This window comes from Sphaerodactylus townsendi, linkage group LG08, assembly GCF_021028975.2.
Source record: "Sphaerodactylus townsendi isolate TG3544 linkage group LG08, MPM_Stown_v2.3, whole genome shotgun sequence".
Lineage (NCBI taxonomy): Eukaryota > Metazoa > Chordata > Lepidosauria > Squamata > Sphaerodactylidae > Sphaerodactylus > Sphaerodactylus townsendi.
The window spans coordinates 37,351,768-37,375,371 of NC_059432.1; the positions used below are offsets into that span (position 1 = coordinate 37,351,768).

Sequence of the window (23,604 nt, forward strand, 5' to 3'; positions counted from 1 at the left end):
TTGTTAGATAGCAAAGTTGACTTTCTCTTGCGGCTATGCAGTTTCTATCTTCTCTCCTCTGTGCTCATCTTGAGCTGATATTGCTTTTGCCATGGTGAATTCTGCACAGACCAAATATTATGGCTGTAGGACATTATATAAACAGTTTGCAGGGAAACTTCACACAAGTCCCATTCCCAAAATGAGTTTGGCCCATTTTATTCCCCTCAACTCAGGATTTTTGAAGATTGCACAACTAGCAATGCTTTTGCACAGTCCTGGGTTGGAGGTGCTCCCACATAAACACAACAGGCAGGAGATACTTTATTTCCCTTGCTCCCACCTGTTTACTTGAAGTTCCACACAGTCCACTATGTCAGGGAGAATCCGCCCGCCATCCTGTACAGGTTGCCCAGCAGGTTGTGGGCAGATTCTCTGAGTGCTGAACAAAGTCCCCCAAGCATGTTTTCTCCCTATGGCAGCAAGTACAACTCATTAACAGCAACATGTTCAATATTGCCCAGCCGTTGGAGGGTGGTCCCTTGTGTGTTTGTTGCATATGTGCAGCTACGCAGGTGCAGCCGATCATATTGTGGGACAATTGGCATGGCTGCAGGGGTTCATTTCTGTATGCCTGCACAGCTACAAAAGTGTTGCAGTAATGAAAAAAAGAAGTGTCTCCATGCAAAGGTGTGATAGCAACCTGGATTGTTTCCATGGCCTTCAATCACTACCCCCAAAGGTGTAGCCCCCATCTCCTGTTAGCTCCCATTGGAAACCCTTTGGGGGTCCATCATTTTGGCCCCCATGAACCAAACTTCTCCAACCTTAGGTGGTATCAGCAGGACAGTCTTTGGATGATATATGAAATTTTGGTGCCACTAGCTTTAAAAATGCACTCCGTGCAGGCCAAAACACAAAAAATACCAAATAATGAGATGGACCCGAATTTTTTGGGTATACCTGAATATTCAGGTATATCTGAATATGTTATTTGCCTTATTTGGGCATGCAGATAATTTTATGCTTGAATAAATCTGAATCCGAATTTTATGGAATTTCTAGGGTATTGACCAAGCCTAATTGAAATTCCAGGATATCTCCAGCCATGACCTGGACTAGCAATGATATGTGCTATGAACTCTTGTTATCCTTTATCTTTTTTTATTGTAATATCTATAATTATACCTGTACTATTTTGTTGTGAACTGCCTTGAGCATTTTTAATGGAAAGGCAGCATATAAATAGTACCAAGTACAATATACAAGAAAAACTGCATAATCTCATTTCTAAAATTGCCTGTTTCCTGTCTGTTCAAATTTCGTTGGAAAAATGTTTTTTTCTCTCTGTGAAATTGTTGTGTACATTATGAAATACTTCATGTCATAGTGTACAATTAGAATAGTTTAACAATACTATTACAGATCACGAGGGGAAGTCTGGTATGAGGCCCTGAGGGAAGGCAACGAAATTCATTTTTTTTACAGTGGAAATTTAAAATGCTCTGAAATAAACAAGAAACAAGGATTCACCATTGTCGGTTAACTGGCAAAAACAGCCAACAGGAAACCACCACCCAGAACACAAAAACAAAACAAGGACAATAGAGGAATATTAACAAGAATTCCAATGGCTAGAATACGATAGAATAAATTATTAAGTTTAAATATTAAAAAGTGAAAAGCAGATGTCTGCCTTCCTCTTGAACTTTGAATATGTCAGTTGGACATTCTCAATAGTTGAGAATCTGTTCTACAGCTGAAAAGAATGCATTTGCAACGACATGCTTTAATTCAAATAAAGGCACAAGAAAAAATCATTAACATTCCTAATGCAAAGTAATAAAATGCAAAGTACTTCTGCTCTTTGGATCATATTAAGTATGAAATGATGACAACTAGAAACATACCAGTACCTTAAAAAAATAAAAAAACTTCCTAGACAATAGATACGTATGAAAACATGATCTTTGATCCTTATAGGACCGCATCTCTTGATTCTAGGACTGTTTAATCAATATGTGTCTGAATTGTAGTCAAGAAGAGGTGAACAGTGTGGGGGGGGGATGGAGGGCGGGAGTGGCAGGACAGAAGCTTATCTATCTCTTTAACAGTTATTTCCAGATAGAATAGGCAGTGTAGATTAACACACTATATGACGCGTGTTTCCTTGGCAATAGCTTGTAAGTGCCTTTAGGCAGCTACTACTAAGCACTTTGCAAACTTTTGTGCTCACTGAAAAAGTGCGAACACCTTAGCTTTTGACTCCGACAAATTGTGTAAGTCACAAACAAATGGAGTCTAGTATGTGTTTAAATTAAACCATCTCTTCTTATAGAACTATACCAATCAGTGAGGCTCTTAGTATCAGACAAAACTAATGTGATATAGTAGTGCGTGTCAAAAGAGAGTCCCTCTGGGTGTGCATCCATTAAGGCCCTTGCATGAACTGCAGGCTACATTCATTATAGAAGAGAGGGAAATGTATGATCTCAATTTCATATTTCTTATTGTTATCTCTACAGCAAGGGGAACCTGACAGGCTTCCTTGTAAATGGTGACTGTACTTTCTCATTCTTTTCAGACCAATTTAATGGGGTTGATCTTACGCTTGTGTTTCCAAACCCACTTTTATTGCATACACCAATTTCAAGCTAGAGCATTGTATCTTTTGACATAGGTCTGCGTTCAATCAGATGCTATGAAGGAGTTTTGTACTTGCCACTGAAAATACCATGACTTTTAAAAGAGCATCCTTTAAGTAGGTTTGAATCTCACATATTCATTTTGGTTTGTCAGATTAACCTTGAGACTTTTACGTGTTTGCAGCAATTTGAACGTGACTTGCGGAGGTATGCCACCCATGAAAGAAAAATGATGCTGGATAATCATGCTTTATATGATAAAACAAAGGTATTTCCTATTCTCTCAAATGCCACTTATTCATTCAATTATCTTCCTTCTGAGTGCTGTCTATGTTGACTTATGCTTGTCTATCATCATGTCAAATGATAAAATCCAACCCTTCCAGGAAAGACAACATTTCAAATTCAGCTGTAAAAAAATCCTACTATTGCTATGTTAATCAGAAATCAGTGAACAATTGCCCACACAGCTTGGAATGCATGGAGAATACAGAGAGTCAAATAGATTTGTTTGGGTACTCCAATAAGTCTGATGGCTTGAGGACAATCCTAGAGTGCCTGTGCAACTGCTGTGCCTTGCCTTTCATCTCCTGTGTAAATGCACTGCCTAGGAAGCCAGAGCCTTTCTCCTTCCTGCCATGCTATACAGTGGTTAGAATTCAACTAATTATGTCCTGCACAAAAGGAGCCCCCACTCTGAACTTCTCTGGCTGTAACAGCTGATAATCAGCTGGCTTGAGTGAGCTTCCTTCATCAACAGCTGCCTCAGAGAATTCCCACCAAACTAGTTCTGCGCAGGGACACCCAAACTCCTGTGGGTTCAGTTTGTATCCTAAAGACCAGTGGCAAATATGATCAAGATCACTTGATAGTATCGAGCAAGTGTTGAGCCATTATTTTGAGTTTATTTACCTAGCTGCTCACACATGATTGTCTTTCACGAGTGGGTGACATGGCAAAGGAGCATGGGAGTTATATTTTCCCCAAAGCTACTTTAACTCTAACAATTTTCTTCCAATTCTGGGACTCCATTTCTGAAGTGGAAGGTCCTCCACATTGATTTTCTGCCCATTTGGATGCCCTGTTTTTGTTTCTCTCAACCCATCTCTTCCTTTTGCATGGAGATCAGTCAAACAGTACAGCTAGAAAGTTTTTTAAATAGTTGCAAATACTTATTGGGCGATTCCACACACCAGTAAAATAGGTTCGACCCAGTTCCCTGAGAAGGGTACTAACCTAGGTCGAAGCCATTGTTGTTCCCCACTGCAACCAGCTTGATCCCATCTCAGAGGGTGGAATCATCCTGTGCCTCTTCGCCGCTCCGGTCCGATTGGCTACTGTTCTACGGCCATGTTCCGTCTATCCCCACACACATTATAAAAAACTGCCACAGGAATGGAGGAACGAAGGTGGCGTTTTTGATTGGCTGCTTACACTGGTATGCAGAAATTGTGTGCCGTTTGTGTGACCAGCCATTGTTTCGAACGCAAGAAAGAAGAAGGGAAAAAAATTAGGTGCGATTTTTGCCATGGCGGTTCTCCAGCTGTACGCATGCCCGAAAACACTCAGCTGTGATTGGCTGAATGGGGGACTCCTGGCACCAGAGATTCCACACTTTACTGGAATCGAGCTGAGTTCGAGCATGGTTCCCTGAAAAAGTAGTAGTTCCCAACTGGAGTCGGAAATTTGACCGTTACATGGGGCGAAGCTGGTACAAAACCACATCGATCCCAGTGGTTGTGCAGAGCACTTAGGTCGAACGCAAGTTGAACTTAGGTTGATAATGCAAGTGAGGAATCGACCATTAACAGACTAGAACATTGGTAGTTTGTACATTGCCAGAAATTTGTTTTGAGAATCCCAGCCCAATGTGTCCAAGCCATGCAGTGTAGTAAGTCCTAAACATGCGACCATATTTTCAAAAGATCCTTGACAAGGAAAACTGATATTAAAACATGAGTGCGAATCAGTTACTTCCTTTTGCAGATGAGAACAAAATGAACAGCTGTTGCATCTGGGGAACTGTTTCAATGTTACGCTGTGAAAACATTTTATATCCTTGCTTTTCTACTATGATTATGCATATACTTGCAACAGGGATCACTTTCAAAAGACATGACTCTACTGTGAAACTATGTGCAATTATAAAATGAATGTGACTTTTTTTCCAGTGAGGCACTCTGATTTTGGAGGGTGGAGTGGAGAAGGGGGAACTCTTAGATGTCTTCTTGGTGTTAAAATATTTTAAATGGGATTTTTCAAGTATATTACATAATTATATGGTTGAAAGGGAATTGAATTTTCTGGTCCAAGGCTCTGAATTGATGATAGATCCTTCTTTTCTAAGTAATATTAAAAGAATATTCATGTTATCCATATCAGAGTACCACAAGCAAAGAAGGGCCCAATATGCTATGTCTGTGGGGTAAGGAAGATGTTTGATAAAACCTAAAGGGATTCTGGAAGCAAGTTATGCCACATAATGGTGCAGTAATTAGAATTCTCATTAGATGCAAAGATTTGAGGGAATAGTTTCTCCCCAGTTCCTCTGAACATAAAACAGGCTTTAAGGACTACTTCACACGTGACATCTTTTTCTGCATGCCTAAAAGGAAAAAAAATAAATATGTGAGAATTGCGAAGGGTCTTTTCCGCTGCATATTCAGGATTTTGGAAGCCACTGCTGTCCTAAAAATGCCAGAGTGGTTTGATTGTAACTTTTTTTCATCTTTTTAAATGAAAATATTTAAGAGATTGATACAGATCCAGGAAAGCTCCCTTCCATACAGACAGTATAAGCTGGAACAAGTCCACAAGAGGGTAACCAAAATGGTAAAAGGTCCAGAATACATGCCCTATGAGGGAGCTGGGTATGTTTAGTTTGGAGAAGAGAAGGTTAAGAGGTGAAATGTGAGCCATGTTTAAATAGCTGAAGGGATGTCATGTGAGGGAGCAAGCTTGTTTTCTGCTGCTCTACAGAGTAGGACAAGGAATAATGGATTCCACCTAAACATTAGGAAGTACTGAACCAAACCTCACCTAACCTATGTGGTATCATTAGAATAGTCTCCTGCTGATACCACCCAGGTGAGGTGAGGTGAGGTTCAGGGGGTCCAAAGTTATGGACTCCCAAAGGGAGTGCCCCATCCCCATTGTTTCCAATGGGAGCTAATAGTAGATGGGGCTACCCTTTTGAGCGTCCATAACTTTTGACCCCCTAAAGTTAACCAAACTTCACCAAACCTGGATGGTATCAACAGGAGAGTTTCCTGAAGATACCCTGAAAGTTTGGTGCTTCTAGCTTAGCAATTGCTCCCCTGACAGCAGGCACCCCCCATTTCCCCAGATTCTCCTTTTAAAGCCACCCTCTTCAGCATGGTTTTAAGGGAGAATCTGAGGTACCCAGTAAACATTGAAAGTGATGCTGTTTCAGGGTGGGGGATAATCCACCCAAAACAGCATCACTTTCAATGTTGTTTTAACTGGGGATCCCAGATTCTCTCTTTAAGATGGATTTAAAAGGAGAATCTGGGCTCCCTAGTTTAAACACCATTAAAAGTGATGCTGTTTGGGGGTGAATTCCAGCATCACAGCAGCTGCCCATTGGGGGGGATGGGTGCAAAACTCAGATTTTGCACCGGGCTCCATTTTCCCTAGCTATGCCTCTGCCCTAAGGAGAGGGCAGAAGGGACTGCCAGCTGGGAGCCCAGCTGGTGGGGCGGGGCGGGGCGGGGCAGGGAAGTCTGCCATCCCTGGCCTTGGAGAGCTGCTTTTATAAGCACTGAGGCTGCAGGTGGGGCTTGGGCAGGCATGGCCACACCCCCAGGGGAGTGTGGGGGCGTGCCCCCCAACCCCCCATAAAAATCTATACCTACATCACTGCTCCAAAGAATTCATTTTCTCCAGAGAAACTGATCTCTCTAGCCTGGATGTGAGTTGTAATTCTGGGAGATCTTGAGGTCCCACCTGGAGGCTGCCATCCCTAGTTCTCACACATTTTTACGTGCTCAGTGGTACAGCAGATGCCACTTGAAGAAGGTCACTTGCAGATGCCACTGCAGTCTCTAGTGAAAAGGTTCAGGTTGTAGGTGATGTGAAAGATCTCTGCTTGCGACACTAGAGAGCTGCTGCCAGTTGGAGCAGACAGTATTGAGCTTGTTGCATTAGTGATCAGCTCTTGCCTAGGTATTATATTTTGTGACAAATGGCATGAATACTTGCCACATTATGTATGGTGTAGAAGATCCTTTGAATAAGTTGGCAGCCCTAGGACACATCCTACCACTTGCCTCAGCAAAATTTGAAGTTTTCTTCCATTCTAAGGAGACTTTCTCCAACTTTAAAGTGGCTTTTCCACTAGAAGAGGTGTCATTCCATCAGCTGAAGGTTCCTTAGGCTACAGGAAAGTTTCAGTCTTTCCTGATTTGGAGTCAGTGGCATAGTGAGGGGCCACTGGGGTGGGGTGTGGGGGCTGGAGGCCTGAGTCCCACTTCCTTGGGGGACACATTGCAGGGCCCTGCCCTCTTGCAACTGTACCCTGGCCTGGGCGCAGTTGAACACCTGCGAGCAGGACTTACCCTGCCTGTGAACTATATTCATTCACAAGCCTTTATTGGCATAAAATAAACATACAAAATCAGCATACAAAATTTGCCCATTATTGCTCACAATTATAGACACTGGTACTAAAATACTAAATACTAAAATATATACATGGTCCTTCTGTAACTATAGGACATTCCTTCAGCTAAGTTAACTCACTTAAACGTCATCGGATACTGACAGAAGCTAGCAAAATTACTGCTGGCTATATGTGGTCATAATACATAGACATTGGTTGGTATTCATCTAGACTTACGTCTATTATTGTTAGCAGAAATTTTGCTACATTCTCACACACTGTGGGATCCATGTTGTTCAAAAGCATAGGTATCTTAAGAGCATCAGTTAGATTGTTATACAGAAATGGGATAAGTGCAATTATACGCCTGTGAACTATATGTGGAGATTGGGAGCAGGTCCAGCAGAGCTCCCAATCTCCAGGCAACTGCTGTCAGCATCACATGAAGATTGGGGTGAGTGAGCCAGGCTGGTCCTGTTCCTGATCTCCATGTGGAGTTCATGGGCACAGCTGGGTGGGTGTGTGCAGCACTCAGGGTGAGCACTGGGTGCCATTTTATATAGCTACACCCCTGGTTGGAGCAATATGACACAGTCCATGGTGCCATTCAAAGCTACATCCTACATTAGAATAATACAACCTCCACAATTTCCAGTGGAGAAAAACTGTATGCGGATTTATCAGATAATTTTTAAAATGAGGTGGAAAGTATGAACATACTAGTTGCATGCAGAGGCATTCCTCCCATTGGGCAAAGTGGGCAGTTGCCCAGGGTGCCCCCTTGTGGGGGGTGCAAAAACTGCAGGTTTGTTTGTGGGATTTTTTTGTATTTTCAGTGTTTTTCTGTTTTTGACCTGCAGAGGGTGCAGTTTTTAGACTAGCAGCACCAAAAGTTCAGGGATTTTTCAGGAGACTCTCCTGATGATATCACCTAGGTTTGGTGAGGTTTGGTTTAGGGAGTCCAAAGTTATGGACTTCCAAAGGGAGTGGCCCCATCCCCCATTGTTTCCAAAGGGAGCTAATAGGAGATGGGGCTACACCTTTGAGGGTCCATAACTTTGGACCCCCTGAACCAAACTTCACCAAACCTGGGTGGTATCATCAGTAGGGTATCACAAAGATACTCTGAAATTTTGGTGCTTCTATCTTAATAATTGCACCACTGACAGGAGGCACCCCTAAATTTCCCCAGATTTTCCTTTTAAATCCAACCGCTTCCTGCCAATGCTTGTTTTCTTTCTTTCTTTTATTCTCTCAATGCCTAATAAAGATGATGATGATGATTATTATTATTATTAAATCCACCCCCTTTGGCATAGATTTAAAGGGAGAATCTGGGGTCCCCAGTTTAAACATTGAAAGTGATGCTGTTTCAGGGTGGGGGATAATCCACCCCAAAACAGCATCACTTTCAATGTTGTTTCAACTGGGGACCCCAGATTCTCCCTTTAAGGTGGATTTAAAAAGAGGATCTGGGCTCCCTAGTTTAAACACCATTGAAAATAATGCTGTTTGGGGGTGGATTCCCGCATCACTTGTTTAAACTAGGGAGCCCATGCTCCCTAAAGGGAGAATCTGGGGTCCCCAATTTAAATAACATCGAAAGTAATGCTGTTTCCCCCAATTGGGGGGACTGAATACAACACCATAAAATGTTTTCATAGCAGTAATAAAACATTTTGAAAGCATTTTGAAAATGTTTTCAAAAAATATTTCTGCTGTGTAGCATGGCCCATTGCTGTGTTCAGATTTGTGAGTTGGGGCATGTTCTATAATGTGATGGTGTCATTGAAATGACCTGGTGGAAAAAATCATTGGTCACAGTGGGAGAGGGTGGCCGCCCATGGGGGGGGGGGCATCAAACTCAGGTTTTGCCCAGGGCTCCAGTTTGCCACTGGTTGCATGTAAATGACGACACTAGATGCAGCTAGGCCTGTAGTTGCGACAGGGGACAAGGCACGTGGTAATTGCTTGTGTGTGAGCGTGTGTGTCCCTGGGTTTGCCATATGGCTATACCATTCCACCTGGAAATGGTGTGCTGATGCACGTGGGCGTCAGGGTGGAACAGGCTGTTAAATAGCAGCGTGCGGTGGTCTCGGCCTCTTTTGGCACCTGGCAGACCAACTGACCCACCCACCCTCCCGAAAGTGTTGGGAATGTTCTTTTTAGCTTCTCTCGTTGCAGTCTGTGGGTGGTAGGGACAATATGAATTACAAATTAAAGCAAACATGCTGTAAAAACAGAACTGCATATAATAAGTATAATGTGTAAATGTGACCTCAGAGCAATTTGACCCAGTGCTTACAGGGGTCAAAATGTCCCTTTGTGCAGGACATCCCTGACGACCTGTGAACCACCTCGGCGTATTTCTCAGGTTCACAGAAAAGGAGGACAAGGTTAACATAATAGTAGGTTCCTTATGTATAACATAAAAGGATTAAATTATTATTCTGGTAGTGTTCTTGCAGCAAATATTATAAAAGTGAGTCTTAAAAAACTAGCATAGTGGTATTTTTAAGGCTCTAAAATAAAAAAAAATTCTTTTATACAGCTTAATAGTTTCATGTGGCTTCATTTTTCCTCTTTCCTCTTTAGTTTCTAAATCGCTGGAGCAAAGTTGTTGAATTTCAAAAATAATGTTAGTTGAATAACTTTAGAATATCAGGCTTATGCATTGTTGCTTAATTGCCTTATAAATTACTGATTACTGTCATCTTACTGCATTTCAGCAGTTGCTCTATGGCAGCTTCACAGCAGTTTGCAGCACTGCATGTCCTTTGAGACAGATAGTTTTCAGTTCCAACCTGTTTTGTTGCAGTCCTAGGTTGTTCTCTGGGGTGTCCTATGCTTCAAATAAATCTGGACATAGATAATTGATGGCTTTTCTTCATACATTCTACGTTTTGACTGTGTCTTGTTGGTCGTTTCTTTATTTAACAGATATTTTATAGCTAAGCACTGAAGAGTCTGTTGTGCTGCTCTTGTAATGCAATATTATTTTTAGTTATAAGAGTGGGAAAGTCTGCTGCAAAAGCACCGTGGAATCGTGAGAAAAATTTTCTGAGGACAAAACATGCTTTTCACCAAAAGAAGCCCCCTCCCTTCCCCGCCAATTCTTGCTTCTACTGCTGTATCCAAATGACTTCATTGGATCATATAAAGGAATCTGATATGAGTCAACTTAGCATCTCTAGACTCTTGTGTTAAATTGCTCTCCTACTACTGGGAAGCCAACAAAATATCAAGTCTGGAAGAAAAGTTTGGAATCTCCAGGTTGTTAATGGGGATAAAATGTTTACCATTGTTTGCTTCCTTTGTACCAGCTTTGCCAAGTTCTAAGACCAACACAGAACTGGTAGCCCTGCAGAAGGCATTGGTTTTCCCAAACCAATTAATTACCCTGTGGAGTTTTTTTAATGTGAGAATTTTTAACAGCTGAATTATATTGTCACACTGCTGAATGTTTGGTGATGTTTTAGTCCAGCAGTTCCCAATCGTTTTGGCATGGTGACCCTCTAGTCCAAATTTATTTGGACCAATAACCAAGACTGGCTCCATGTTTTTTGATGCCTTAGGCAAACTATGACCTTAGCATTCCATTTTTTCAATGGCTAAACAAATCTTTTGGAGAAACCAACAAGCATAATTCAAATGGTACAGCTACAACCACTCCTAAAGCTATGTATGACATTCTGACATACGTAGCCTTTGCATATGAGCCTTTGACCACCCACTCCTTCTCCATTACCCCCTAATCACATTTAAGATTACAATAAATTCACTTTAGTAACCAGCAGGACATGCTTTGTTCAATCTACATGTATATGCAGCGAAGAAAAAAAACTAAAAACTAATGCATGACATGGAAGATACCATTTCCTGGGTCAGAACTTGTTTCCCCCTCGCAATGAGAGCAATGGAAAAGGTAGGGGTGGCCAATCGGGTGACCTAGATCAGCTGGATAACCAAGATCTTTCAGACCCCCCCCCCCAAAAGTTATTCCAGCTGCATTGGGTTGCAAGAGCAAGGGAGGGAGGTTAGTCTTGCATGCAATGCTGACCTAGGTCAGCCTGACACACAGGATCTATCTCTTCCTCCCTCCTCTGCTGGCTTCCAAGGGGAACGAGAGAAAACTGAAAACCAGCCCCAAGTGTATTCAGCTTTTTGAATACACGTGGAATTTTTTGTCTGTCAAAGAAAAACCTGAACAAAGCTGATCTGTCTTTTTTTGTTATTTTCCTGTTATTTGAATTTACCAAATCACCAAGCCTAGCGGATCTTAGCTCATCCATTGCATCCTCCCTCAAACTGGCAGTAGTGCAGGAGAACACATTTATTTAGCTGACACCAAATTCTGTTGCTGATGGAGGGTCTGCTAAGGCTTTGGCAGAATTTCTGGGGCTTTGTTCTGCTTTCTCCTGGCCACCAACATCCCTCTAGAGTAGTCAGTGGCGTAGCACCCAGGGGGCTGGGTGGGGGGTGTTGCCCCAGGCGCGTGCCTTGTGGGGGCATGGCTATGTTGTGGCAGGGGCGTTCTGGGGCGGGGCAGGGGTGTTCCAGGGGTGCAGGATGAGCACACGCCCTGGGCGCAGTTCCACCTCGCTCTGCCTCTGAGGGTAGTGGTCTATTGGGAAATTTCCTTGTCAGTTAAATGGTCAGTTTTCCCCTAAGAACTATTTTCCCAGTCCTCTTGTCACTATTCCCTTTTCTGCTTTTACAGAAGGTCCCTCTCTACTGGTTTTATTGCTCCTCATTGGTGCTGTTTGCTGAAGGCTTTTTAATCTGCTTGTTTTTAACATGGACCTGCTTATACAAGGTTCTAAAGACTGAATTGTTTTGCATGAAAAACCTTTGCATGCAAGCTGGTTCCAGAGCTATTCCTTATGAGGTAGTCTATAAACACACACACACACACACTTGGACACTTTTTATTATATTTCAGGCAGTAATTCCTATAACTACAATAAAATTCAATGTTAGCCTCAGCCAAAAACAGAAATCTAATTTTGAGTTACAAAAGCAGGGTTGATAATGTGGTTGATATTTATCTACTCCTGGCGATTATATCAAGCTAATAAGAGATTCAACCTCAAAAGAAAATATCACTGCTTCATTTTTCATGTATTTATCTAAAATATTTATCATTGTCCTTAGAGATGCCTGTTACAGGCATTGTTGGAATAAGATGATTTTACTTTGACTTGAAGAATTAAATGGAAAGGGCAGGTTGCAGAAGCAGGAAAAGGCGTCTGGTGACTTGAGGGCTTTTATGCTATAACAGTACCACCTGTGCTACTTGTGCACAGCTGAAGTCTCCATAAAAACCTGTGCATGAATCCAGAAAGCCTTGGGGAATTGACAGAGCAAAATGAGTACTCTTGAGACTCATAAAAATTGCCTTTGGTCTACTCGCACATTACCCTCCTACTGAACTCTCTGCTGTCTGTTTCAAAAAGGAGCTGGGTTTATTCTTGCAGAATGTTGGTGAGAGTAGAGGAGTGTATTGCAGGTGGGGAGGGCATGGTCAGGTCCAGTCCTGCAGGACAGAACAGGTGGCAGACAAGAGTGTGGTCAGAAGACAGTCCCATTGGTCAAGACAGCCAGCAGGCAAAGGCATAGTCACAGGTCAGTCCAACAGGCCATGGCACAGGCGATCAGGCAAAAAGACTGGAGATCAGCAGAAACCCAGGCACACAGAAGCAACAGGAGACACACTTGTTGCACCCAGGCAGAAGCAAGGTCACAGCAAGGCTTATAGAGAGAGCCTTGTTCAAAGGGTTGGGAATCTGCAAGGAGTTAATCCTCATCAGATGTAGATACTTCTATCTTCCCATATCTTGCTTCCAAACGAGCACGTCTCCTTTGCTTCTGCATCAACTGCTTCTGCTTCAGCCTTCTGGGTACAGCTGGCTCATCACTGGGTTCCCTAGGATCTGCAAGCTTCTCCATATGCACAGGATCGGGCAGGTAGGGGTTGGGAGTTGGCTCTATTGCCTGGTGTTCCTCAGGAGCAGTCAACTCTGGCTGCACTGTGTTGCCAGGTTCTGCCTCAGAATCCTTTGTATCCTGTTAAGTACCCAGGGGCTGGCTCACGAAAAGGAGTAATCTCCAAAACCAGTTTGTCAGTGCATGATTGAATGGAGCAGGTAGCAAAAATGAGCCACACCTGGGAAGCAACCAAATAGAAGAGGCAACTATTTACATCTTCAATGCTTCTGACATAGGGGTATGAATAAGAACATAAGAACATAAGAACAAGCCAGCTGGATCAGACCAAAGTCCATCTAGTCCAGCTCTCTGCTACTCGCAGTGGCCCACCAGGTGCCTTTGGGAGCTCACATGTAGGATGTGAACGCAATGGCCTTCTTCATGCGTTGTTGCTCCCGAATCACACCTGGTCTGTTAAAGCGCACTTTGCAAATCTCAGATCAAAGAGGATCAAGATTGGTAGCCATAAATCGACTTCTCCTCCATAAATCTGTCCAAGCCCCTTTTAAAGCTATCCAGGTTAGTGGCCATCACCACCTTCTGTGGCAGCATATTCCAAACACCAATCACACGTTGCGTGAAGAAGTGTTTCCTTTTATTAGTCCTAATTCTTCCCCCCAGCATTTTCAATGAATGCCCCCTGGTTCTAGTATTGTGAGAAAGAGAGAAAAATTTCTCTGGCTATTAGCCCAGCATTTTCTACCCCATGCATAATTGCTTTTGTAGACTTCAATCATATCCCCTCAGCCACCTCCTCTCCAAACTAAAGAGTCCCAAACGCTGCAGCCTCTCCTCATAGGGAAGGTGCTCCAGTCCCTCAATCATCCTTGTTGCCCTTCTCTGCACTTTTTTTCACCTATCTTCCCTCAATGGATCCTTTTCTTGAGATGCAGCCACTGACAGAACTGGACACAGTACCTCCAGAGCGCGGTCAGCACCTACTGCTTTATATAAGGGCATGACAATCTTTGCAGTTTTAGTTATCAATTCCTTTTCTAATGATCCCACAGCATAGAGTTTTGCCTTTTTTCACAGCTGCCATGCATTGAGTTGACATTCCCATGGAACTATCAACTAAGACGCCTAAATCCCTTTCCTGGTCTGTGACTGATAGCACTGACCCCTGTAGCGTGTATGTGAAGTTTGGATTTTTTGCCCCTATGTGCATCACTTTACATTTTGCTACATTGAACTGCATTTGCCATTTCTGAGCCCACTCACCTAATTTATCAAGGTCCGCTTGGAGCTCTTCGCAATCCTTGTCAGAGGTTTATGAGATATCAGAGGTTTATGAGATATCTGGAATTAGGCTGCTGTCTTACATATCCATTGAAATTCTCTTGCTGGAACTGCTTTCTGCCTGTTCCACCTTGGCCTGACTTAGACAACTATTGCTTTGGAATCACACTTTACACTCACAAATACTGTGAGGCAACCAGCTTTCCTCAGCTGTTCATAGCTCCAAAATCCTGGCAGCACAGAACATGGTGACAGGCGTTCTGTGGTTATGAGGGTAATGTTGAATATTTATAGTTATTACACGGTATGATGTTCTATCATAATTTTAGACATTGTTATCTGCTTTGGGTACCAGCTGGGGCAAAGACAGCTTAGCAGTAGTTTAAATAAATAAATGTTAATTCTTGGAAAAAGAAAGCATTTTTTTAAAAAATCAGATGAACCGTGCTGATGCCATATGTGTGCTAATGTCTTAAATCAATATCTATAATGTTTTAATGTATGTTCCAGTAGAAGAGACTATCATTTGCCATATGGGTAATACTTGCAGAGATCCCAAATGGCTGTTCTGATTGGATTACTAGTTATCTGTGGCTCAAGCATGATAGTCAGTTTTGTCAATGACATTTTTCTCCTGCAGGGAGCTCAGAATGGCATGCATAATTCTTGTCACTTCCATTTTGTTTTCACAAGCAACTGTGCGGAGGTAGATAGGTTAAGAAAGAGAATGAGTATCCCAGGGTCACCCATGGCTGAATGAGATTTGAATATGGTTGCCAACCAACCAGTGATGTCTGGAGATTTCCTGGGATTACAACTGATCTCCAGGTGACAGACATTAGTTTACCTGGAAAAAATAGCTGCTTTGGAAGGTGGATTCTATGGCATTATACCCCTCTGAGGTCTTTCCCCTCTCCAACCTTGCCCATGCTAAGCTGCACCTCCCAAATCTCCAGGTATTTCCCAGAACTGTTAATCCAAGGTTTGAACTTTGATTTACTCACTCATAGTCTGCAGCTTTAACCACTACACTGTGGGTCTAGTGCCGTGGTGGCGAACCTTTGGCACTCCAATTGGCCGTGCTGGCACGGGCTGATGGGAATTGTAGTCCATAACATCTGGAGTGCCAAAGGTTCACCACCACGGGTCTAGTGCTACCACTTTCCTGCAGTTTGTAAATGACAAGCTCCTCTTGCAGCTGATATAGCAGCGATCCAGTGGACACCCTTTGTTCATTCGTTTTTCTGGCTGCAGTTTCTTATATAGCACAAGAGATTACTCCTACATTTCTCCATATATCCCAGGAATGATTTTCAGGCTATTTATGGAGCAGTGTTTGGAGGAGGGAGTCTAGGAAGCCCCACCATATGTGGTAGCTCTCTGGATGGCTGACCTACATGTTTGCTACACATCTAGCATGTTATTAAACCGGGGAGTTTTTTTAAAGGCTGTTATCTTTCAGCAGCAACAGAGAATGTTTGTTTTATGTTAGCTTTTATTGCAACGATATTCCGGCAGTGGCTTTACTCGCCAAGTTGGGGGGGGGGGCTTTTAATAGGTCTTTGGAAAACTGGATGCTACAGTCTAGGTTTGGCAGATGCTGTGCTAAAATTATGTAGTGATAACAGAGAGGCAGCCAGTCTTGAGAGAACATCTTGATGAATTAAACATGGTCCAGCTGCAGTGTTTGCTTTAGATGTCTGCAGTAATGACTGGATTAGCTATAAAGTAAACATAAAGATTCAGAATTTATAATATTGATTTCCGATGTGATCGGTGTTGTTCACATCGTCATTACTACAATTAAATACTGAGTCATTGTAAACAGATGCACTGTCTTACTTACTAAGTGCTTCCACTGCTTTTATGTCTTTGGGCAGAAGAGCAATTATGCCTTGGACTCTGCGAATGTGTTCTTCTCTGCACCTGGCCTTCTTTAGAAGGAAGGATTGAAAGAATCTCAACTCCTCCGCCATGATATATATAAAAAGAATGACCATGCGTTTGGCACACATTAAAGCTTTGGTGCTTGAGTGAAGTAGCTGATGACCTCCTGGTCAGGAGGTATGGGGAAGGTAAATGGCCGGGCTTAGCCTTATAAGGGCTGCCTGGCCCCGCCTCCCCTGGTGCCGGGGAGAAACCTCGCGAGCCTTGAGAGCTCGCGAGGCAGGGAAGGAGGCAGCCCTGCCAGGAGGCTGTTCCTTCCCCATTGAGCAATGGCGGCCATGGTGAATCGCAGCTGCTCCTTTCTACATAAACAAGCCTGTGGGCAACTTTGATGACTTGGAATCAAATCATAATACTGAGATTACTGTTACATATTTGGAATCCATTTAAATCTAAAACCAATTATCGTGTGAACAATTTGTGTAGATGTTCTGACCTTGATTTAAAAAGAGGCCTGTTTCCTTCAAAATAATAATCACACCCTGTAAACCTAACACAGGGTTGTTGTGAGGATAAGAAGGAGGAGAGAATAATGTATGCTGTTCTTCTCATTGGCTTTTTATTCTGTATGCTCCATTTCTTTCCATTTATCAGAATTGGTTCTTATTTTCTGGCACTAGAACCTGATGAGTTACCATATTTTGTCTTTTGGGGGAGTTTTGTTAAATTATGGTGTCAACTGCTAATTCCGTCATTCTTTAAGGTTCAGCTTGCTCCTCAGAGCCTCTGAGTGGGAAGATGCAGCTTATTGGCTTGTGTCCCATAAATAGGTATCGGTTGCTACTGTATACTATAATCTCATGGCTACTGGTTTTAAGGGCAGGAATCTTCTCTATCTTGTTAAATTGTTTCTTGTTAAATTAGTCTTCCACAAGAAATATCAATTCATTTGAGTTTTGATTGGGGTTTCTCTAGTCTCCAGATGCAGCCTGGAGATCTTCCAGAATTACAACTGATCTCCAGATGATAGAGAGAAACAGCTGCTTTGGAGGGGTGGTGGTGGTGCATTGAATGACATTATACCCTGCACGGTCCCTCTCTTCCCCTGGTCTCCTCAAGCTCTACCCCAAAAATATCCAGGAATTTTGCAGCTTGAAGTTGGTAACCCTATCTCAGATACAACAGAGGTTTCACCCATTGGTTCAGAAAAAGTCAAAATTATACCTGTGAGGCACTTAGTGGGAAGGTGTGCAAAAGAAATGTTTTCTCTTCCTGATCACTCGCTGAATGGAATTTCAACTTTGTTAGGGCTACGCAGCACAACTCTGGTTATTAGATGGAAAGCGGAAATTCTGCATTTAACTTGGAGGCCGCGTGTGCAAGTCTACATAGCCCTCGCTGCATGTGAACACTGGATTTTCCATGAGTTGCATTCCATTACAGGCACTCAGTATAAAAAATGTAGCTGTCATCACAGATGTATGAGTTACAATATGCATCAATAGTTCTGCATTGAAAAAAGGAACTCTAGAACCAAAGCAGGGCCTGTTGAATTGGACTAGTGATCCTTTTAATCCAACATCCTGTTTTCCATAGGGGGCGCTAGATAGATTCTGAAAACACCCAAGCATGACATAATAGCAATAGCCCCATATGGCTGTGTCACCTTTCACAACAACTGGTATTAGGAGCAACTGATTTGCTGGTTTTTTTTTATTAAACCCTTTTTCATGGAGACTGAACATAAGTGCTGTGCCACTTGCTACAATCTCAGCAGGAACTCTACTTGAACCATCCCCACCACACATGTATGCTGTCTCAGAAAACAAAAATGTGTATTCAGGGCTACTGTGTTTAAACACTGAGATTCTATTTAGCTATTATGGCTAATAGGTACGCTTTTGTGTAATCCTCTTAATCGTCTGTCCTGTATTTTAATAATTTCTTTTTAAAAAAACACTCAGCAATTGGTAGAGCATCTGTTTTGCATGTAGAAGGTCTCACATTGAATCCCAGGCATCGCCAGTCAAAAAAGATGGGGTAACAGATATGAAAGATTTCCACAAAGGCATGGGTGGAGCTTTTAATTCAGGGGAAGGACTCTGGCACAATGGTAAAGGATCTGTCTATAAACGGAAGGCTCCTGGTTTGAGCCTTGGCATCTCCAGTTGAAATGATCAGGTAGTCGGAGATGTGGAAGTCCTCTACATGAAACACAGAGAACTGCTGCTGGTCAGAGTAATGGTATTGACCTTGATAGACCAATGGATCAGACTCGGTATACGACAGCTTCATCTGTACATATGTATTCAACATAGTAATGCATGTTCATATTTGGGTTCTGCATGTATGTAAGGACTGCCCCCCCCCCCCCCATTTTAAAGTCAGGAGAATAGTATAGGCTTGCGGAATTCCTTTCCCCCCAAAAATAATAATAATGTTCTCACGTTCCCCAACTATTTGTAAATTCTTGTTAAATTTTCTAAGATAAGCATCATAAATCTCTTTTATCTAATCAGCTCACTTTGAGTGCCTTTTTCATAGATCAGGTATTATAAAAACTTTCCATATGTATATATGTTACTTCTGATTCTAGTCCAGTGGTAAAATGAAATCTGGTGTATCATTACTGATTCCTAAGAGCCTCAAAATATATTCATGCTTGGAATGATTAGAACAAATCCTATTGCATATTTTAATCCCATTCTTGTGATTTGTCTGAAGGGCTCAGAATCAATGCCTTATGCCTGGAAATCTCCTTGCTCAATCATATTTTGTTATAATGTCATTTCAGAGAGAAATGCGTTTCCATCTACTTTATTTGTCGTTATATTTGTAGCAGGATTAGAAGATTAGATGTTTAACATAGATGCAGTAATATAAATATTTTTGTAACAAAATACCAGTTAAATATGAAATTTGCATTCTTTGTATACAGTAATGCTTTAGGCATATCAAATTGTTTACTCTCTGGAGACCATAGTTTTCTCAAGGAGAATATACATAAATATATTGCGTACAGAACTGTCTTCTCGCTGCACAAATATTATGTTATTATGTTTTACAAATTAATTTTCAAACTTTTGACGAACAATCCAATCAAGCGAAAAAATTCTTTACATGAAATGTGCCATTGTACATTTTTTCAAACTATTACAATTCATATTTATTAAATTTTTAATATATTCACATGTTTAGGGAACATTTATTTTGACTCTTCATTTTGATAATCTAACAGCACATCTATTCTTACTTGTACCCACTCATCATTTATTTATAACCTTCTAATTCTATAGTTTACATATCTTATCCTTAGTTTATATAAGTTAATATATTCCATTTATTTTGAAATTCTGTAACTGGTCTATTATGCACTAAAGACGTTAATTTGGCAATTGCTGCATATTCTGTTAGTTCACTTATCCATTCATTCAAGTCAGGAATTTTATCTGCTTTCCGCTTTGAGGCATATATCCCCTCTGGCAGCAGTCACCATGTATTTAAATAGTTTGTACCTTTTTAGTATGTTGCTTGGCAATATATTTAATCACATACTTTACAGGTCTAATACTAATTTGATTTTTAATATCTTCTGCATCTCACTATGAATCATTATGCAATATTTTCTTGCTTTTTCTTTTATATTACCTTGATCTTATCCCACGTTTCCTTCCAAACTTCTGAAGTCTGACTCTAACTCTTCGACTCCCTCATTCATACTCATTGCAGCTGTTCTTTAACTGTGGAAGTCATCTCTATGTCTGTATAATCCAAGTGGAACATACAAGGCTTTGTTTACAGGGAAAAGATCAGTATATAAATATGGAGAGTAGGCCAGTGGCCACATGCCCAATCCCACCATTAATTCATAGATAATACTTATACTCAGGAAGTTTGAGTAGGGCTAAAGGCAAATTGACCAACATCACTATCATGTAACAAACTCAATCAGTGTTTGAAAGACACTGCATTATGTGTGTGATGTGGCACTTCCCCTCCCTGCACAGGGCCCTTGGGCGATAGAACCTTCCCTCCCTCCCTGTCCTGGGGGTTGTCCTCTCTGAGGAAACTGTCAATGTCATCCTCTGGGGACAGCTTAGTAAGAGGGACATGAGGTAAGCAACCGGACCCGAGGGGCCCCTTGCCGGCCACCTCCCCCAGCTTTTGGGTGAGGTCATGCAGGCCAGCGCTCTGAGCGTCCTGCCTCTGCATCACCTCCTTCAGGAGTGCCACATGCGTGCCCTGTTGCATCTGGGCCAACTGCCGGGTTAGCTTCGCCTGGTGTTCGGCCATCCATTGGTGTTCGGCCATCCATTGGCCATCCATTGGCCATCCATTGGCCGAACTGGGTAAAGTCCATGGCCCCTTCCATGTCAGTCCCTTGAGCCACAATAGGCAACTGTGACGACCGCGAGGCCGTCCAGCCGGGAGGGTGGGGCAAGTGGGGGAGGGGTCTGCCGCCACGGTCTACACTGCCCGCATTCTCCACCACTTATGGCGCTTCCCCTCCCTGCGCAGGGCCCTTGGGCGATGGAATCTTCTCTCCCTCCCTGTCCTGGGGGTTGTCCTCCCCAGAGATGTTCTTTTCGAATTGGCCTGAGGGGCCAAGAAACAATTTAGCCCACAGGGCGCCTGGTGTTGAAGGCTGCCCCCTCTGGCTTCTCCAGCTGTTTCTTTCCTAAACCCCCTGCGTGTCAGGCCAGCCCTGTCACAGTTGCCTCACTAACGGCCGGAGTTGGCTAGACAGCTGACGCGCCACACCCAGTTGCCTCACTGGACGAGCGACTGCTGCCTGATGGGAGGTGGCCCTGGCACACCCTCCCAACGCAACCTCCTCACGAGCTGTCTGGCCCTTCCACCACTCCACACCCCTCCCACGTCACCCTGCTGCAGCGGCAGCTCCTGAGCTTCCCTTTGCTCTCCCTTAAATCCCCTTCCCAGACTCAAAACCCTCCCCCTGCCCAGCTGCAGCACGTCCCTGCCGAGCCGATCGGGCTCAGCTGCGCTCCAGGTGTGGCTGGAGCTACGGAGCTTCGTTTCTTTGAAGCATCCTCGCGTCGAAACTTCGACGCGTTTCCGCGCTGGTCCCGAGGAACCCCCCTGCCCAGCCGGCCTCAGGATCGCCGGCTTCAGTCCAGGCACGGGGACGGCTACTATCGCTCCGCCCTCGCCTGGACATGTGACACTGGCAGAACCACTCAGCAACAGCACTCAGTCTTGGCATACTCCACCTTTCATGGTTGGATAAGGGCATCTGACATATTCCAGAAGTACCACTAGGGTGCACTAGGGTGCACTAGCTTCCATCTACATTAGGAGTGTCAAAACATGCAGCCCAGGACCTGGATCTGGTTCCTTGAGAGAGCTTATTAGGGCTGCCAGCCAGCTGAGGGAACCCACTCTCGATTTGGCTTGGTGAGCCTGCTGCTTGGCAAGCCTGCCATGGGCTCACCAGTCCAGGCCTCCATCCCACCTCACTCCCAATCTGGCTTGACAAGGCAAGCCAATCTGGGCTGGTGATCCCACTGCAGGCTTGCTAGCTGAGACAACCCACCCCAGAGCTGAACTGGGCTGGCAAGCCTGTTGTGAAATCACCAGCTCAGGCAGCCACCCCCCCCAGTGCCAACTATCTCCTTCAGTGCTGAACTAATCTGGTGAGGCTCAGGCAGCTACCCCCACACCGCTCACCAGCTCAGGCAGCTACCCCCACACCGCTGAGCCGATCACCTCCTGGTGCCATTCTGGGTTGGTGAGCCCACTGTGGGCCTGACAGCTGCAGTAGCCACCACCTGCCTTGTGCTGATCTGGGCTGGTGAGTCTGCTTTGAGCTTGACTGCCCAGGCAGGTGCCCTGCCCCAAGCCCACCCCAACCAAGTCACATTTATGTTATATTCAACTCTTGTAACAAATGAATTTGACACCTCTGATATACAGCATGGATTCCATCCCTGATTTTTTTGAGTTCACGTACTGAAAGAAGGGGTGAGGGACCCTTCGACCAACCTCAAATGGCAAGCCAAATGAGCCTTTAGATTTTGTTATTTGTAGTATTCCTACAGAATTTTGATTGTGGAGTGGTCTTGTTGCTCTTAATCTATGATGGATCAATAACTAAAATTGATTCTTGAAATTGTTTGCCAATTTAAAAGTCAGAAAATAAATAATACAGAGGAATGAGTGATGTTGGCCAAGGAAAGCCAGGTGAGTGAAAAAGTCAGAGCAAGAAAAGAGACCACTGTTGAAACAATTAACTGAACATCAAATGGTGGATCAAAACAGCAACTCTGGACTGGACTCAGTCCTTTATATCATCATTCAGCTTTGTGGGCAGCTGAACAAAATAACTTTGCCTTAACATGGTCAGACAGACCTTAATCAGTGAGCTTGCTGTCAGTCAACTTTAATTCCTTTTTTTTTGTACTGAAGTGCTATTTACCTAGGGGAGATGGCAGCTATGCAGATTGGCAGGTTCTTGTGATAGTCATCAAGTTGCTACTAACTTTTGCACTGCTGAATCTGTTTTTTCAGCAAATCATCAAGTTACTTTCCACTCCCATCCCCAGCAATGCTTCACTTTTAAAAATAAAAATATGTGGAACTGTTTTTCAAAAGGGATGAATAAACATTTTAATGCATAACCAAACTAGCTGCCTATAAAACAAAGGTTTGAATAGGCAAAAAAAAGTAGCTGTGAAGACTTAATGTTATTTACAGAAAAGCTTTATTGACCTTAATATTTTTGTACTGGGATATTTGGGCTGAGCAGTTATTTCTGATTTGCCTTCTGTTTTTGTAAGAACTTACTTTTGAGCTTATTTATTATTCACTATATTGCCTCGTCTAGTCAAGTTTTTCCCCATGGTTGTCAGTCATCAGAGCCGGATCTTCCCTTCTGTGCTTTTATTTAAGATTATTCAGTCTGGAGTGCTTTAGGATACATGCTGCCAAGTTTCTGAGACACCTGGGAATGGGGTAAAAGTAATTGAAATCAATAGACAACAAGAAAATAATCACTTCCAAGTGCTATTTTGAGGCATGCAAAAATCTGAATGCCAATAAGAAGACTAATCAGTAATTTGGACTGTGGTATTTGTTTTGTTAACATTTGATCACTCAAGTCTTTTCTGATGGACCTAGCTTTTTTGGAAGTGGTGGTGGTGAAAGATTGGCTTGTTTGCAGCCATGCAGTTTCAAAGTCTTAAAGACACTGCTATATTTGGAAGAGACGGCAGTGATTTCTCTTGG

At 43.0% G+C, this 23,604-nt stretch overlaps 1 protein-coding gene across 1 annotated transcript in view; it reads left to right on the forward strand.

Annotated features, from left to right (window-relative positions):
* Positions 1-23,604, forward strand: part of DNTT (DNA nucleotidylexotransferase) — a 165,257-nt gene that overhangs the window by 135,223 nt on the left and 6,430 nt on the right. The window contains 1 exon segment of the mRNA XM_048506221.1: positions 2,809-2,892. Within this exon segment, the coding sequence (XP_048362178.1) occupies positions 2,809-2,892 (84 nt within the window).